The sequence below is a fragment of the Prionailurus viverrinus genome, chromosome D1 (genome assembly GCF_022837055.1).
Source record: "Prionailurus viverrinus isolate Anna chromosome D1, UM_Priviv_1.0, whole genome shotgun sequence".
In the NCBI taxonomy this organism is placed as follows: domain Eukaryota; kingdom Metazoa; phylum Chordata; class Mammalia; order Carnivora; family Felidae; genus Prionailurus; species Prionailurus viverrinus.
Genome location: NC_062570.1, coordinates 10,161,958 through 10,179,043, shown reverse-complemented (window position 1 = coordinate 10,179,043; position 17,086 = coordinate 10,161,958). Strand labels below are relative to the sequence as shown.

The 17,086-nt window shown below is 46.0% G+C and overlaps 3 protein-coding genes and 1 pseudogene across 4 annotated transcripts; 2 read left to right on the top strand and 2 right to left on the bottom strand.

The window, feature by feature from the left end:
- Positions 1 to 127: 127 nt before the first annotated feature.
- On the bottom strand, positions 128 to 6,938 carry CD1H11orf52 (chromosome D1 C11orf52 homolog). Its single transcript, XM_047877516.1, has 4 exons — positions 6,816 to 6,938; positions 2,296 to 2,333; positions 1,266 to 1,324; positions 128 to 1,042 (listed from the first exon to the last, which is right to left on the bottom strand). Exons 1-4 carry the CDS (start codon positions 6,845 to 6,847, stop codon positions 794 to 796), a joined length of 378 nt encoding a protein of 125 aa, XP_047733472.1. The 5' UTR covers positions 6,848 to 6,938; the 3' UTR covers positions 128 to 793.
- On the top strand, positions 4,448 to 4,748 carry LOC125176294 (ATP synthase subunit ATP5MJ, mitochondrial-like; annotated as a pseudogene).
- Positions 6,432 to 16,204, top strand: CRYAB (crystallin alpha B). Of its 2 annotated transcripts, none has more exons than XM_047877507.1 (4): positions 6,432 to 6,661; positions 12,960 to 13,358; positions 14,453 to 14,575; positions 15,860 to 16,204. In XM_047877507.1, the coding sequence occupies exons 2-4, from the start codon at positions 13,158 to 13,160 to the stop codon at positions 16,061 to 16,063; spliced, it is 528 nt and encodes a 175-aa protein (XP_047733463.1). In that variant the 5' UTR covers positions 6,432 to 6,661; positions 12,960 to 13,157; the 3' UTR covers positions 16,064 to 16,204. The 2 variants fall into 2 exon arrangements, with proteins under 2 accessions (XP_047733463.1, XP_047733464.1); XM_047877508.1 differs by lacking the exon at positions 6,432 to 6,661 and adding an exon at positions 12,482 to 12,532.
- On the bottom strand, positions 10,850 to 12,447 carry HSPB2 (heat shock protein family B (small) member 2). The gene is made up of 2 exons (XM_047877506.1): positions 11,996 to 12,447; positions 10,850 to 11,483 (listed from the first exon to the last, which is right to left on the bottom strand). The coding sequence occupies exons 1-2, from the start codon at positions 12,087 to 12,089 to the stop codon at positions 11,029 to 11,031; spliced, it is 549 nt and encodes a 182-aa protein (XP_047733462.1). The 5' UTR covers positions 12,090 to 12,447; the 3' UTR covers positions 10,850 to 11,028.
- Positions 16,205 to 17,086: the final 882 nt, after the last annotated feature.

The window sequence follows — 17,086 nt, the reverse complement described above, 5'->3', positions numbered from 1 at the left end:
TCCGGCTCAGCCAAGGCCTGTGGAGAAGGGCGCGAAGGGTCTGGATTTCCCCGCCGCCCTTAGGCTAAGCGAGACCTGCTGCACTTACGTAGAGCCCACAGACCCCCACCCCGCAACACGCACGAGGCATGTTCCTTATGCGATTTATTGATCCCAGAGACTTTGCACCTGCGAGAGCCTACGGTCCAGCCAAAGGGAGTTTCCGGGTCATGCAGTGCTGTCAGTGACTTGAAATACGTGTAACCGGTGGTCAGGGAATTGCTTCCTCCCCGCCTCACCCCTGCCCTCGTTTGTCTTTTTTAGGTTCTGAGACCTTTGACCCAACCATTGAGGGGATTGCCCAAGCCAGCCCTGGGGGCTGGTATGAGAACTCAGAATGCTTTTCCAGAGCACTTGTTCTTCAGCTTTAGATTGAAGGTGTATAAAAGAGACACCATTAAATTAAGCCTAACAAAATCAACTTAAGTGCTGAGGTAACCTGTTCTTCCTTCACTTTTCTTGAAAGCAAGAGCAAAGGTAGGGGTCAAAAAATTTTTGGCATGCTCCTCCTAGTCCCTCCTTTTTGTGGAACTCCATCCGCCCCTAACCAGCCCCTAACAACTCCAAGCTCACGGTGGCAAATTAAAGGTAGGCCTAGAGGAGAGAGCAAGAATGGGGGACTCTCACTGGGGTTCTGGAGTTAAGTTTAAAACGTGGCAGCCATCTCTGGGCCACCAGCCAATTCCCCAAAGCAGAAGTCTCCCCACAGGAGTAGTGGTGAAATGACGAGAAACAGGCCCTTCCTCCCCAAGGCTCACACCAGGGTGCCGTTCTTGCTGTCGTAGCGGGGCGTGGCCTGGGGGAAGCGAAGGGTTGCATATTCTGTAGCATTTTCTGACTGAAGATGCTTCACTTCCAGAGCAGAGCGTGGCTGGGTACAGCTGTACACTTGAATGTCTGCATAATGTAAGCTGTTCTCCTTCAAACTAAGGCCTCGACTCCTCTCCTGAGACGCACGCTTCTCTAACACCTGCTCATACATACGTCCTGTTGTGTCATGGGCCTGCAAGAAATTGACAGCATTAAGGGAGGTACTTGGCTTGCTTTTGCCCCTCATCTGCAAAGCAGGGTCAGCTATACTGATGTCTCCTCGCTCTGCTCCTTTGTAGGGCAGAACCAGCAAGTTCTGGTTCCAGATGACCCAGCTGCATCCCAGGGTGAAAAAGCGGGAACCTCAGATCCTATATCTGAACAGCCCCCTGGAAGGGATGGGGGCCTGTCATTACCTTGGTGCCATTCTGCTGCTGCTGCTGCTGCTGCTTCAATGTCCGTCTTGCTTGGCTTTCTGGGAGGCAGAAATCCACCTTAAATCCATTATCTCTTGAGCTGTCTGAGCTTGCCCTCTTTGAATGTCTGTTAAACTATTATAGTGGGCTTCTAACTAATCCCCCTGCCTCTGGGTTCACCCCTTTCACTGCTACCATCCCCACATCCAAACTCCTTTCACACTCTGCCACTGATATCTTCCATCCTCAGTTTTCACCCACCCCTAACACAGTTCAACAAATATATGCTGAGAGCCTGTTGTATGCTGGGCTCTGTGACCCATTCTGGGCATTGAAGGATGAGCAGGCTATTTTCTCTGCCTCAGGGAGCTTACTGTCTGCTGGAGGAGACAGATAATCATACAGACTATTACAGTGCAGAGTGTGAGTGCTCAGCTACACCAAACAGTTGGTCACTTTCAATCAAGTCAGTCTCTTTCTCCTTCCTCCCTCCCCTTCTCCTTTCCTTCCTTCCTACCTTCCTTCTACATGAGATAATTGCACTGCCTGAAATACCCTTTCCTCTGCTCCTCCTCCAGCCTGAGAATCTGCTATTATTCCTTCGACATTGGTGTTTTCCCTCATTCTCCCATGGTGTGAGTATGAGTCTATTACAGCACTAGCAGACTACATTGCAGTTCTTGTTTATGTGTAAACAAGTCTCTCGGACTTGATTTGCAGCTCTTCTTGTGCTCCTCTGCCTCCTTGGGACCCAGCAGGGCACCTCATATACACTGTAAGTGTTCAGTTAATTTTTGCTGGGTGAATGAAAGAATGAACAACCAAGCTTGCCACTCCAAGATAACAGAAAGAATGAGACCCAGAATTTCAGAGCTGATCTGGGACCCAGTAACCAAAAGAGTTTCTCTGGTGTACTGTCTCCCTTTATCCCTTCCAAGGCTGCGACTCCTTTTCATTCTTATGCCCTTTCCAGAAACACTGGTTCTAGTACTTTCTCTTCTCTAATTTGACCACCCCAAAGCCCAGTTACCCATTTTCTTTTTCCTCTGGGTAGTTGATGGGCAGCTCCTGTGAAGTGAAACACAGATCACCCACGTGTAAGAGTCCTGGCCTCTTTCTTCCCACCTTTATCATTTGTTCTGTGCCTCCTTAACATTCTGGGATGACCTTCCCTCACTTCCCTCTAACAACCATTCACCCTGAGCCAGCCAGAAAGTGTTTATCAGGGGTACCACATCTCTCCCACAAGGATGGTTCTGGAAGATGGAGTGGTACAACTGACATAACCAAACCCAAAATACAGCCGCAGGCAATCAGGCACAACACGCCAGGGATATAGCTGGGTTGAGGGCTATTCTGGGATTGTCTAACAGGCTAATCCCAGCAGAGGGTAAGGGAAACCTGCCAAAAAATGGGATATTCCTGGATTCAGAGACCCTCTTGCTACAGCACTCAGTGTTTTATTATTTTTCTTGTTCCACAGCCTCTGCTAACATAGAGTTCCCATTCTGGGAGTCACAGAAGCTGCTACAACCGGGGTTAACTAGTTAGGACCCCTCCAAGCCCTTTTCTAACAGGCAATCTCCCTCCCTGTTTCCATGTCCTTGTTTTTAATTAACAGAGAAAGTGAGAGATATTTAACCTTTAACATCCACAGCACAGGGAGCTCTGAATTTGGTGAGTGACTCAGCTCCCCTGCCCTTGCTGCAGGACAGACCTCGTTTCTGAGCCCCTGGGGTCTCTAGTGGAGCCAGGGTGTCTACGTGATTGTCAACTGTTTGATGGCCAGAGAAAAACACTTGTCTGAGGAAATAGGCTGAATAGTTTGAAGCTTACTCCGGATGCTTTTTCTTGCTAGTACATTTCCAACTCTCACCAGCGCCAACCCTATCTGTTCTGACCTCTGTCTCCCTAATGAAATTTCCTTCTTTTGCTAACTAAATAGAAAAAGAGAGAGAGAGGGAAGCTTCTAAATCATGTCCATTTTACTGCTGTGGAAAAATCAGGATTTTCCCACACTTCTGACAGAGTTTTGTGTTTTGGTGTGGCTTTTGGTTTTAATGCAGCTTGCTGAGTTGAGAGCAGATAGAGTCACCATCGGTGGTGGAACTTTACAGGTGGTTCAGAAGAAAAAAACTCTGAAACCACTTCTAGGTCTTTCTATGTTCTGCTTCCGCCACTTCAGCTCTTCCTCTTTTTTTTTTTTTTTATATTTTTGTTATAAATTAATTTATTTTTTACCTCTGCCTGGTCATAGCCTTATCTTAGCCTCTAATTCTTTCCCCCTTGTTGCTACTGTTCTCCTACTTACTTCTACTTAAATGGATGAAGAGAATATAAATTTTAAAGTCACAGATTTGGGTGACCCAATTTTAGTGAATGGAGCCTTTTCCCAAGTTGGATACTATATAATGCCTGGACACAACCTAAATGGAATATTCAGTTAGACTCACAGTTGACAGGATTTTATTTTTAGCTCAGAATTCGGGAAACTAAATGGGCACTCTCCTGTATTGGTAGTATGAAAAAAAAAATGACTCAATTTTCCAAGAATGCAATTGACAAGAAGTATAAGGAGGCTTAAACATAAAATGTGTATCCTCTGATGTGGCAATTCCATATCCTAAGAAATAATTAGGTGCAAATATGGATGCTCATTGTAGCATTATTTACAATTGCAAAAAATAGGAAATACCCTAAATGTCTAACATCGGGAAATGACTACATAAATGGCATCTTCTATAAATGGAACATTGTACATCCACTTAAGAAAGATGTTCAAGAGGGCGCCTGGGTGACTCAGTTGGTTAAGTGTCTGACTATGGCTCAGGTTGTCATCTTGTGGTTTGGGGGTTTAAGCCCCTCATTGGGATTCTGTGTGTGTGTGTGTGTGTGTGTGTGTCTGTCTGTCTGTCTGTCTCTCTCTCTGCATCCCCCACCCTCCTGCTCACACTCTGTCTCCCTCTTTCTCAAAAATTTGAAAAAAAAAAGAAAGATGTTGGAAGAACACCCAATAGCATGGAAAATCTTAATCTTTGTCAAGTTAGTAAAAAGATAATAATGTTTTGGGATTAAACCTGTGCACATAAACATTTCAGAAAGATTGCATGGAGGTGATCTTTCTGAGTCACTGTGCAGGTTGGGGTGGGCTGAGCGGGAGCGGGAGGGGGTCCTGTGGCCAGATGTTTCCAACTCTTGTTAAAAATGTTTGGGTCCCCACGAAGCCCTACTATACCCAATTTTACCAGGATATTTGGGTAGGAATGGGGTGCATAGGCTTCATCGTTTATAAGACCAGGGTAAAAGAAGTAAAGCTTTGAAAGCTTCCAGTCCTGCACCTGCTCATGGTTATCATTAACCCACTTTACTTAGAGTACGCGTCAGGTGGAGCTTCAGTCTGGCTGTAAATCTCAGCGAACTGTTAGATGGGAACATGGAGCATTGCTGCACACTTGTGGACGTGTGGTTTCCTTTGTGGCATGAATAAATGGAACTGTGAGGTGCACCAAAAAAGAAAGAAAGAAAGAAAGAAAGAAAGAAAGAAAGAAAGAAAGAAAGAAAGAAAGAAAGAAAGAAAGAAAGAAAGAAAGAAAAGGGTTACATGGAGATATACTAAAATGTTTCTGTCATTTATGATTGCTATAAATATATTTAGTATATTTATCATTGCTTCTTATTTCCTGCTCTTTGATACTTTCCAGATTTTCTGTGGTGAATGTATTACTTTTGTAATCAGAAAATAATAATAATAATAATAATAATGATAAATTTAAAATAAAAATCTTTTTAGTTGTCATACTATCAGTCTCTGTAAGTTTATTGAGATAATGAGAAACAGAGGGAAACAACATTTATCTACTTAAAATATCTACTAATATTGATCTACTTAAAATATCTACTAATATTTTAAGGGGAAAAAAGTATATTTTGGTTAGAATATCGGGGGGGTAGTGTTTCTAGCCAGGCTGTAGCGCCAGACTGATGTTATCAGATTAGCTGTGTGAATTTCAGCAAGTTTTTAGCTTAATCAGGCTTTCATTTTCTTATTAATAAGGATAATAACAGAACCTAAACCCCATGGATTGTCATAAGAATTACATAAAATAATTAATGTAAAATACTCAGCTAAGTGCCTGACATATAATGAGCATCAGTGAAAGCTGATTGCTATGATTGCCACCATCAGAGGAAAAATTAACCAAAAATGAAGAATATGAAAACTTGGAACACAGGAAGTGAAAGAAGTTGTTACACTCTTTTCTGTAGAAAATCTTATATGTTCCTAAATGTTCTGTGTCTATGGGATATCTGAGAGTTTAAAAAGTGACTTTTTTCCTCCCAATCCTGATAAAATTCTGGGAAACTTATCATTGTTTCCGTCTTACAGAGAGGTCAACTAAGGCCCTAGAACTTTGGTATCTTACTCAAGGAGGGAGGGGCCAAATTTCCTATCATTGCTACGTCCTCTGCATCTGTCATTATACGTGGTATATATAGGTATTCAATATTTGTTTGATAAATGAATGAGTAATAAGAACTGGACTTGAATCCAATGTAGATTCCAAATCATATGTGCTTTTCAATGTGCCTTATCTATTTTTCTAAATATAATGATGATTTTTTTTTTTTCACAAGCAAGACATCCTCAAGACTGACCCAGGCTTGGAATGTATAGCTAAGAAAACAGTGAACAGAGCTAAGAATCCAGGTCCGGGAGTTTGGAGTGGTTACAACTCTGGGAAAGAACAGTAAAAACACTATGAATAATTTACTGTGAGGCTTTCACATATCCTCTGCTCTTCAAACCTATGATCTAAACAACATAGGTCATGCTATCTATATTGTACACATGAGGAAAAAGAAGTTACAGGATTTGCCAAAAGTCACACAAGTGTGAAAGCTATATTCAAATATTTCATGGATATTCTCCTTCTCTCCACTTCTACCCCTTTAAACAAACATTTCTCCAAAGTTGATTTCCTTGATTTGAGAGGGCAGAATTATGTAGTGGTTAAAAGTCTGGGCTCTGAAGTCAGACAGGCCTGGATTGGAATGTTGATTTATTTGCTCACTGGCCATGTGACTTGGGACAAGTCAACTTCTCTGAACCTCAGCTTCTCAGCTGTAAAAACAGGAGGAGTAAGGCCACCTCCCCTCAGCATTGTGGGGAAGAGTAAACGAGATTGTTTGAAAAGTGCCTGGAACATAGCAAGCTCGCCAATGCTATAATTAATTATCATCATCATCTGGGGAAGAAGGGAAGGGAGAGAAAGGAAAGGAGAGGAAGAGAAGGACAGAGAGAAACCGTGCCAATTCACCATTCCCATCCTGCTCTGGCCCATTCTACCGTCAGCAGGCTTGGCTGTGTTCTCTGAAAGACGTGAGCACAAAAAGAGGTAATGCTCTGGTGTTGGCACCCAGGAGGTGTGCCAGGCAGAGGGAGGTGGCTGCGGGAGGTTGGTAGAGAACCAGCTGCACTGTTTCTCTTATTCTCTTGGCCTGCGTGTCCACGAACAGAGATGTTACCCTCCACCCCCTGCCCCTACTCACCAGTGTCCCCCGCAGCAAAGCCGGTTTCCCATGGTGCTCTGTTGCCGCGGAGGGAGCCCAGCTGTTTTTCTACATAAAGAGGCTTGTGCATTTCCTGGTTCCTGGTTTAGCTTTCAGTAAGAGCTCCCGGGGAGTCTCTATCAGTGTCAGATTTCAACCTAGCAGGTTGGACTTTGGAAGCCACCTGCTGGAATGATTCCCAGGTGACTGTTACCAGCCAAGTGGTAGAGGAACACACGTGGACTCCAGGTGAGAGCTATCTCACCTTCGGGATTTGGAGCTGCTTTGAAGAAGCCATAACTTTGAGCGTCAAGCTTCAGTGAAAAGAAACCTGAGATGGCAAAGGGCTCTGGGTTCCTTTAGTAAATGTTTCTCTACTACATCACACTGTCATTGAAATACATTCTCTACAATGGAGTCAAGGGTCTTACCTTGTGTTTCCCGGCACTACTCAGGTTTAGTGGAGTTTCACTTTCAAGGTAATCAGTATCAATTTCTTATTATCCCTTTCCAGAATCTGGGTTTGAATACTGGAGTCTCTAGGAAATTTTAATTTAGGGAAATGGGTTCCTTTCATATCCTCCCTTGCTTTTGGAATTGATGTGAGCAGATCACTTTTTTCCACGATGGTGAAAGAGAGGAGGACTAAACTCATTACCTAATCCCCTTTCTGGTCAGAAATCACATGGTTCTATGACTGGAATGGCCTCTCAGCACATCTTGACCACTCACTTCCTCATGTTCAGTACAGAACTACAGAATCTCTGCTTCCAACTCAACTCAGACTCTCCCTCCAATGACCCAAAGTTAGAAGCATTCTGCACTCACCAGCGAGCAGGGTACAGTCGAGCAAATTCCTCCATAGAAAATGTGGGCTCTGGGAGAATTTGCGAAACCCGTAAGGCTTGTCTTCAGGGCTCCCACCCCCACACTGCCCAGATGCCCTGTTGTTTGTATGCTCCTTGTGGATGTTCAGGACCCACCACTCAGCCCTGCACTCCACAGAGCGTACACTGGACATTTCCTTCCTCCCCATCCTGTTTCCTTGTGAGAAATGGGCATAATGAGAGTGAGAGTTATAGAGGATTGGGTGAAGATTACGTGAGATAACGTATACAAAGTTCTAGTCCACAGCCTGGCACATGGGGAGCTTTCAGTAAGTCCTACCTATTGTTATCACTTCTTCTCGGCTAATTGTCAGATGGCAAAGCATCTCACTTTATCATCTTGTGCTGGATCATTGCACTAGCATTTTACTTCATGGCTATGCTTCTTCCTAGCAAGCCCTTCTATGCACCAGCATCAACAGTATTCTTTTCATCCTGATATCTGAACGTCTTAGCCTGGCACTCAAAGCCCTCCAACAACCTGGTCCCTTTTCAGCCACTCTCTCTAATTTAAAGGAAAAATTTTAAGGAAAACATCAAAGAGATTTTATGACCAGAAACTCCAAAGGAACCAACAGTGTATTGTGGTACCCAGAAAATCTGATCTACCTTAAGCAGTATTAATAGAGGTCTACAGTGATAAACAAGGGAATTGATTATTCCACTGAAGTCTGTATCAGTCAGTCCATGACTAGAATAATAATTTTAATCCACATATTGAATTCCAAGTTACACTGTCAAAAGGCAATGTGTTCTAGAGAAAGTTGTCTAGGTGATAAATAGTTTGGAAAGTTCTAGGGGTACCTGGCTGCCTCAGTCAGAGGAGCATGTGACTCTTGATCTCGGGGTTGTGAGTTTGAGCCCCATGTTAGGTGTAGAGATGGTTTAAACAAACAAACAAACAAACAAACAAACAAACATTTTTTAAAAAATAAACTTTCTAAAAAAGTTTTGTAAGATATAGTTAAAAGAATTAGGCATGTTTACTTGGGAGAGAGAAACTTTAAGAGGACGGGATAGTTATTTTAAAATATCTGAAAGGGGCTTCCAAGTGAAAGAAGGATTACGTTGATTTTCTAGACACAACCAGACCAATAAGCAGAAGTTACTGAAATGAAGATTCTGGGCCAATAGAAGGAAGAATTTATTAGAATTATGTCCAAAGAGTTCTGATGAAGAACTGTGAGAAAGAACTTACAAAGTTCCCCATCACTTAAAATGCCCAGAGAGGGGTGCCTGGGTGACTCAGTTAGTTGGTTAAGTGACTGACTTTGGCTCAGTTCACAATCTCTCAGTACATGAGTTCAAGTCCCACATTGGACTCTCTGCTGTCAGTGCAGAGCCAGCTTAGGATCCTCTGCCCCGCCCCCCTTTCTCTCTGCCCCTGCCCTGCTCATGCTCTGTCTCAAAAATGAATAAAAAAAATTTTTTTTAATGTCCGGGAAGAAGTTGACTAATGGTCATAAAAGAGTTTGAATGGTGTGGGGATTTGGACTGAATCAGAGATTTCAATTTTTTTTCTAGCTAAGGAACCCTCTCTTTTATTTTATTTTTTTGATAATTTTTTTTAAATGTTTATTTATTTTTGAGAGAGAGAGAGAGAAGCAGAGCATGAGTCGGGGAGGGGCAGAGAGAGAGGGAGACACAGAATCTAAAGCAACCTCCAGTCTCTGAGCTGTCAGCACAGAGCCCAACGCAGTGCTTGAACTCATGAACTTTGGTATCATGACCTGAGCTGAAGTTGGATGCTCAACTAACTGAGCCACCCAGGTGTCCCAGGAAGCCTTTCTTTTAAATAAAGCTCCTGTAAAAATAACAATTACAGAATAGATCATTGTAAAGTCATTTTGGCTGAAGTCCAATTAGAATCCTTTCTAATCTCCTTTTTTCTTCACAACCAGATGTAAGTTTCCCCAGAGTAGACAATAAAAGATCATAGTTCTTAAATTTTATGTTTGTAATGTACACCCTCCATAGTATATATCCTGGGGGTTGATAAATACTTGTTGAATGAATGGATGAACAAAAGAATGTATCAATAGTTTTTTCTCTGATGCATGCTTTCATTTTTAATAGATGGTAATCTTTTAACCAAGAATTGAATTCTTTGAGTGAGGGTTCTTATCTTGGGAATTCACAGATGCCTACAAAGGGGTACATGAGTGGATCTCAAGAGCTGTGTGAACCTATTCAAATTGTAGGGCAAATGTGAGAGCACGTATATTTTTTCTGATAACAGGATCTATTGCTTTTGCTAGATTTTTCACCCGGGTCTGTAACCTAAAAAAGTTCGGAATCAACCACTTTAATGGAAGAATTTGAGGTGTCCACCACACTCTGGTAAAACATATATTTTTGGGGGCAGGGGAGCTCATCTGGACACTCCTCAAATCATACACATGCAATGAACTACATGGAGGAATTGAGAAGTCAGGCATGCATGTTTTCCTGAACACAGCATATCCCTCGTTTTAAGACTCTGCGTCCAAAGGAAGGTTCTCTGGCCATCACCACCACACAAGTAATCCTAGACCCCCTGTATTTAGACTCGGGGTGGGTGATGCAGTGATTCCTCTCTTTAGGATGTTCCAAGACTAGAAACAAAAGGTGTCCCCTGTGCGGAGGTTGGAGAGACTTTGTGGTTTGGTGAGAGTGGCAGAGGCTCCTGTGTCTGTGCCCTGCATAGGCATACTCCATCGCTCAGAATTAGACACCATTTTCAGCGGACAGACCTTACTACAGGAAAACAGGGCTTTAGGCAACGCTCCCCAGCCTCAAACGATTTCCCCAACCCCTACCCAATACAGGCCAGACAGGCTGGAGACCCTTGTTTTTGTGTCTCTAATCACCAGCTCAGACAGTGCCCTCTGGGCTGTTTGGATGGCATATCCCTTTTCCCTCCCAGGATCACTCTCTCTTTTGTTGCATTGTGAGAAAATTATGGCTAGGAATTTGATCTGGAGCCAGTGTCAGCTTCCGGGTATGATCTCAGCATCCAAGTGTGAGCTCAGGGTGCTGTGACGTTGGGTACATCTAACTGAGGAGCTTTTTGTCTAGCTGGCTATGACCTCCTCCCTCCCTGCCCATCCCATCGTCCAGGCCACAGAATAGGGAGAAGCACAGACAAGGCCCTGAGATTGGGGTTTATTCAGCTCCACCCAGGACTAAACAAACACTTTGACATGTCTCAAGGGACCAAACCATACATTGTGGGCCATGCACTTTTCCCTTCCCCCAAGGATGCTGCTACCTCTGGGGTGGTGGGCAGCTGCTCCTATCACGGCGGGAGGTGGAAAGGGGCTCACTGGGTGCTGGCTCCAGGGCACTCAGGACTCCACTCTGCCTGCCTCCTCCTCTTCCTCTGGATCTGGAGGCGCAGGGAGCAGGGAGATGTAGACCTCGTTGACCTCTGTGTCCAAATGGCGGCCACCCCGAGGCGCCTCCAGGTTAAGGATGCCATCGTGGGAGAGAGCTGCGCGGACCCGCCAGGGGTCCACGTCAGCAGGCAGGACATAGGTGCGGCAGAACTCTCGGGACACGAAGCCGTGGCGGTCCAGGCGCTGGGGGTGCCTGGCAGACACCTCCAGCAGGTTGTCCACAGTCCTTACAGTCACCTCATCTGGGGTGAAGTGGCTCACATCCAGAAATGCCTGAAATTTACCCTCACTGAGCCTGAGCTCCGAGGCCCCTGCCCTGCTGCCCTCCCCAGCTGCGGTGGCCCGGGGCCGCACATAGTAGCCGTGGTAGAGGGTGGGGGTCAGGATCTCTTCTGGCAGGAGGCCTGAGGGGCAGAGAAAGAAGGCAAGAGGCAGGATGAGGGAGAATGGGGTGGGAACAAGGGTGAAATGGGGAGATCAGGAGATGAGGAGCAGGGAAAGCAGGAGAGGAGTCAGGAGAAGTAGGAAAATGAGGCGGGGGTGGGGGTGGGGGTGCGAATTAGCAACTGGAAGGAGGCAACTGGAAAGAGGGAACTGAGATGGGGAAGGAGACTGGGGGGTGGAGGAGGGCAAACCAAAAGGGGGCTGGGTGGACAGATGGGGAACCAGAAGGCACAGCGAGGGGGTCAGGGACAGGCATGGGAGCCTTGCGGGCACCGCGTCTGCCCCGAGGTCAGTAGGAAGGGGACCGAGCCCTGCTTGGCTGGGGACGGAGGGGGAGTTTGGGGTGGGAGATGGCTCGCCCCAGGAGTTCAGTTAAGCCCGCAGTGGGGTGGAGGCCAGTACCATTGGGAGGTCAGCCCAGAATTTCAGGAGGTGGGGGTGGGAAGCAAGGGGGGTGGCGTCTGTGCCATACCTTCTCCGAAGCGCTGCTCGCCCAGACGGCTGGGGTTGGCGAATTCGTACTCGGTGGTGGCCGGGTGGGCATGTGGCACCGAGCGGCCTGACATGGCTGCAGAGGCGTCGGCGGCCCTGGTCCGAGGTGCAGCGACCCCTCCAGCTGCCTGGAGAGCTGGGGCTCGGTCGGGGGTGGGGGCGGGGTCTACACCACCCAAAATAGTGCCGAGCCTGGGGCGGGGGAGGGGCGGGGAACCGGGGCCCTGAGCGCCAGTGACAAGTGTGCGACCAGCCCCGCCTGGACCCCCGTGCTCCCCCCCCCCCCACCCGCCTCACACCCTTCAGCTGTCACAGGCTGCCCGAAGGGACAGCTGGGGGTTCTGGCTGGGCAGCCAGCTGGGGATGGGGAGGCTGGTGTGGGAGGCCCTGGAGAGGCCTCGCTGAAACCCTCAGTTTGTACATTTTCCACATTGCCTCCTCTCCTCCTCCTTCCCAGGCACCTTGCACCCTTCTTCATAAAGCTCTCCTGGTTTAAATGTTCTGTGTGCTATGGAAGGTGAGAGATGCAAGAAACTTTTCCACCTTTTCTTTGGGGTGGAGGGAAGGGTCCCCCTGCCCAGATCAATGTCAGAGTCCTTTCCTGAACCTGGGTAGACCCTGGGCACCACACAGATGCCTGGCACTGACTTGTTGGTGATCACTGCTCTCCTCTAGGGACCCACAAAGAGTTAATGTCCCTGGGGCCCAGCCTAGGAAGATTCCAGTTCCTGCCCAGGCCCAAGATAGTCGCTGGCCCAATTCCCCTGGCATGCTAGGCTGCAGAGGAGGAGGAGGGGCACAGCACCCTCCTGCTTAGGATTCCTGACTTCAACCCAACTCCAGAGAAGGGGGGGGGGGCATTGGGCGTGGACGGAAAGCTAGTGAAACAAGACCAGCACAAGTCACTGGCCAGCTCAGACGTGTTTGTATTTCTCTTTTCTTAGCTCAGTGAGTACTGGGTATGTGTCACACTGCCAAATCCCCGATCACAAGTCTCCATGAACGGGCGGTGAGCTGGGATAATAAAACTCCTGACATCACCATTCCAGAAGCTTCACAAGACTGCGTATATAAGGGGCCGGCTGTTGCTGCAGCTGAAGGAGCTGACCAGCCAGCTGACCCCCTCCACTCACCTAGCCACCATGGACATCGCCATCCACCACCCCTGGATCCGCCGGCCCTTCTTTCCTTTCCACTCCCCCAGCCGCCTCTTTGACCAGTTCTTCGGGGAGCACCTGTTGGAGTCTGATCTCTTCCCAACTTCTACTTCCCTGAGCCCCTTCTACCTCCGGCCACCCTCATTCCTGCGGGCTCCCAGCTGGATTGACACTGGGCTCTCAGAGGTAAGTTTCCCTCTGCCAGGACAGGAGAGTTCTTCCTGGAACCTCCTGGAAACCTATCCACCTGCTCTCCTTTTTCTCCTTGCCTACATCTGGCTACATCTAAGTGTTTTAGGCACTTGTGTGTCCACCAGGGAAGAAAGACTGGGTTACTGGTTCTTTCACCCAGTTGTCTGTTTGTATCGGATGCTCTTCTGTATCCTACTTTACTACATTTTTTCCATGTGCTGTGAAAATCACCCTCTATCCCCTAACTTCTAAGTAGGATGCCCCTTTCTGGTTTGATTCATAAAGATCCAGGGAAAGATCTGCTTTCAGACTCCTTTGCTCACCTCTTCTAATCCCTCATACTCCTGATAAATTTTATTACTTCAAGTTTCAGATCAGGAAAACAGTCCTGCCTCATGCTGAGTTTTTCATCTCCACTGCATGGAGCTGGAGACAGCAACCACTATTTTCTTCCTTTCAATTCTTTTGTCTGTGATTTCCCAGGTTTCTCAGGGCTGTGACAGGGCACTGACCTGGGCCCATACCTAAGGAGAAAAGAATATAGGCCAATTCTTGGGGCCCCTCCTCACTTGTCCTAAGAAGGTGGGAGAATGGGGTGAACAGATAAGATTAACAGAGCTGTCACAGATAATACACTGGTTTAAAAATATTCAAGTATGCGTAAACAGGAGCTGAGTGAGCAAGGGCTTTGGAAGGACAATTAGGGCTAGGAGAACATTCCAGATTGAGTGGGTGGGAAACTTGGCACAGGTCTGAGCAAGAAGAAGGGGCCTTTGTCTCATGGACAAATGACAAGGCCGGGCATCAGGGTCAGAGAGGCAGCAGAAACCTTGCCCAGACCCATCCTTTTGATTGGCCTGGGTGGCCTGTCTTCTTTCCTGTCCCTGTAAATAAAGTTAGGATCTGATGCCCATGTGCTATGCCTTGGGTACCACTGTGGTGACTCCCCTGAACCAGAGAGCCATGTTTATTCAAAATGGGATTTTTTTAGTCAAAAAAAAAAAAAAAGGATAAAGTCTGCAGAATGATGAGACCGTACTAGTGTAATCCACATTCCTACCCTCTTTTCTCCCCCTTTCCATTTCTAGATGCGTCTGGAGAAGGATAGATTCTCTGTCAACCTGGATGTGAAGCACTTCTCTCCAGAGGAACTGAAGGTCAAGGTGTTGGGAGACGTGATTGAGGTGCACGGCAAACATGAAGAGCGCCAGGTGCGTAGCTTGCTTTCTCTTCTCATTCATTCAGTGAAAACTATATGCCAGATACTGCCATCAGCCTCTGAGTCTGGCAACCTCCAGTCTTAAGCCAGAAAGGTCTGGGACAGGGACAGACCTGCTGTTGTTGTTTGGGCCAGAGAAGTCATCTTTGTTGTTCATTCTGATTTGATTGCCTTAGGTGGGATAGATGGGATGTTTACTTCCCATTTAAGCCCGTCGTTTTTGGCCACCTTAAAATCACTAGGGGAATGAAAAAGTTCCAGGGCTTAGGCATATTACAGACCAAAATTTTTAGGGGTGGGCACCAGGCATCAACATTTTTTAAAGGGGCAAGGTGGGGGGAAGCTCCCTAGGTAATTCTAATGTACATTCAAAGTTGAGGACCACTGATTTAGGAATAGCATTTGTTGGACATGTGGTTGCTTTACGTCACTATATGAATTGCAGGTACCCTGAAGACCCTTGACTTTGGGATGTTGTTTTCATATGCTCCTGAGTCCTCTCATCTTTAGCCCATCTAAATGCTCAACAACTGGCTTTGCCTAAGTTTCAGAGCTACAGTCAGCAGCTAAAACCCTGCAGCCCACGTGGAAACCACTTAATTGAGAGCCTGTCTGCCTACATGCTGGTATAAAGATTAGAATCAGCTAGTGTTTAGCAGAATCCTAGAATATGGAACAGATTCTCATTAATTTCTGGGAGGGTTCTTAAATGTGGCAGCTGCTGACCAATTGTTGATAACTCTGATACTTGTGCACGAGACAGTAAGGTTTGAGGTCCTCAGGCTGTTTCAGTTTTGCTTATGGGATTTAACTTTGGGTCATAGTCTCCCTGGGTGAAGTTTTGTTGCTCTTGTTGTTGTTTTTAGCAGCAGTCCTATTGGTCTGGAACATTCTGGGACATTCCTGAAGAGTCAGGACAATTTTTGGGCTTCCTTAGGGACTCAGATCTTCAATGATGGACGATATTCTAGATCCTGTAGGCCCAACAAACATTGATCTAAACCTTTGGGAAATACCCATAAAAATATCCATGCCTCAATTTGGAGAGCCTTCAAGGTTTTTCTCTTTGACTTCTCAGACTCTCCTTGGTAGGAGTGACCACCTAGGCAACTTTATCTCAGGCCCAACCAGAACAGCTGTTAAGTTTTCCTCCCTTGTTGCAAAGGCGTATGGTCACACCTAAGGGAAGAAGGATGTCTGAGTTCTCAGCAATAGGTGCTACTTCCTGTTCTTACCTCTCTTTTTCCTCATTTCCTCATTTCCTCTCTTGGATTAGGATGAACATGGTTTTATCTCCCGGGAGTTCCACAGGAAATACCGGATCCCAGCTGATGTGGACCCTCTCGCCATTACTTCATCCCTGTCATCTGATGGGGTCCTCACTGTGAATGGACCAAGGAAGCAGGCCTCTGGCCCTGAGCGTACCATTCCCATCACCCGTGAAGAGAAGCCTGCTGTTACTGCAGCCCCCAAGAAATAGATGCCCTTTCTCTGACTGCATTTTTTAAAACAAGAAAATGTCCCCACCAATGAATGAAAATCTTGTGATTAGTGCTGAAGCTTATTAATGCTAAGGGCAGGCCCAAATTATTAAGCTAATAAAATACTATTCAGCAACAGATAACTGTCTTGTGTTTGAATATTCTGTGTTTTAAAAAATTAATGTGGAAATACAGCAGATCCATTTAGTCACCGCATTATGATTTAGGGCTTCTGGGGATATTAGAGTCAGAATGGCTGTCTCCATTACTTACTAAGAGTGTAAATTTCACAAGTCACTTAACCTTTCTAGCCCTTAGGTATTACATTTGTAACATGTGGCACTGATTTGTAGACTGTTGTGAGGAGTAAATTAAGGAGAAAACAGGTAAAACCCTTGGCAGAATTCAAGGAATATCAGTTCCTCTGTCTCCTTCCTTGATTTCAGCCCTCATTTCCAACAATAAATCTGAACAAACTCTGGATAACAAGGCATGAAAGGCCTTAGTGAGTCTACAATTCATCATGTTGCCAGGCAGGAGGTAGTGCCCCCAATAGTGACATTTTCCTGCTGCCTTCAGCTGATTCACAAGAGCAATAACCAGGACTTACTTGGGCGACTATCACCAAACAAGCCTTTCAGTCGTAATCCCTAAATTATTTAGCAATAAATTTTCCTTTGAGAACCAATTCAGTGACCGCCACCCACCATAAAAAATTGTTTTAGAATTACAATTAATCATTGATCAGTAAGGGATTCTATTATTTAGCTTAAACAAAGACAGTTTACTCTACAAAAACACTCCCATTCCACTTGTGGTTCCAGACAAAACTTCTGACTCAATTAATGAAAAATAGCCCTGGTGTGGGTTATCTGGGATAAATGCAGACAACTCCTATTTTACTGTAGCAGCATCTACCTAATTTCTGACCTCCCACAACGACTGACCATGAGGTGAAGTGAGATTCCTGCCTCCACAACGCCTACAGATTGGAGGTTGGCCACACTTTTAAAATATTCTAC

Coding starts and splice junctions, on each gene's coding strand:
- HSPB2 (XM_047877506.1), bottom strand. CDS start 12,089: ATGTCAGGCCGCTCGGTGCCACATGCCCACCCGGCCACCACCGAGTAC. Junction 11,484..11,995: donor CGAGCAGCGCTTCGGAGAAG/GTATGGCACAGA, acceptor TCTGCCCCTCAG/GCCTCCTGCCAGAAGAGATC.
- CRYAB (XM_047877507.1), top strand. CDS start 13,158: ATGGACATCGCCATCCACCACCCCTGGATCCGCCGGCCCTTCTTTCCT. Junction 13,359..14,452: donor TTGACACTGGGCTCTCAGAG/GTAAGTTTCCCT, acceptor TTCCATTTCTAG/ATGCGTCTGGAGAAGGATAG. Junction 14,576..15,859: donor GCAAACATGAAGAGCGCCAG/GTGCGTAGCTTG, acceptor CTCTTGGATTAG/GATGAACATGGTTTTATCTC.
- CD1H11orf52 (XM_047877516.1), bottom strand. CDS start 6,847: ATGGGAAACCGGCTTTGCTGCGGGGGACACTG. Junction 2,334..6,815: donor CTTTGCTGCGGGGGACACTG/GTGAGTAGGGGC, acceptor TTCACTTCACAG/GAGCTGCCCATCAACTACCC. Junction 1,325..2,295: donor CCAGAGGAAAAAGAAAATGG/GTAACTGGGCTT, acceptor TCTGCCTCCCAG/AAAGCCAAGCAAGACGGACA.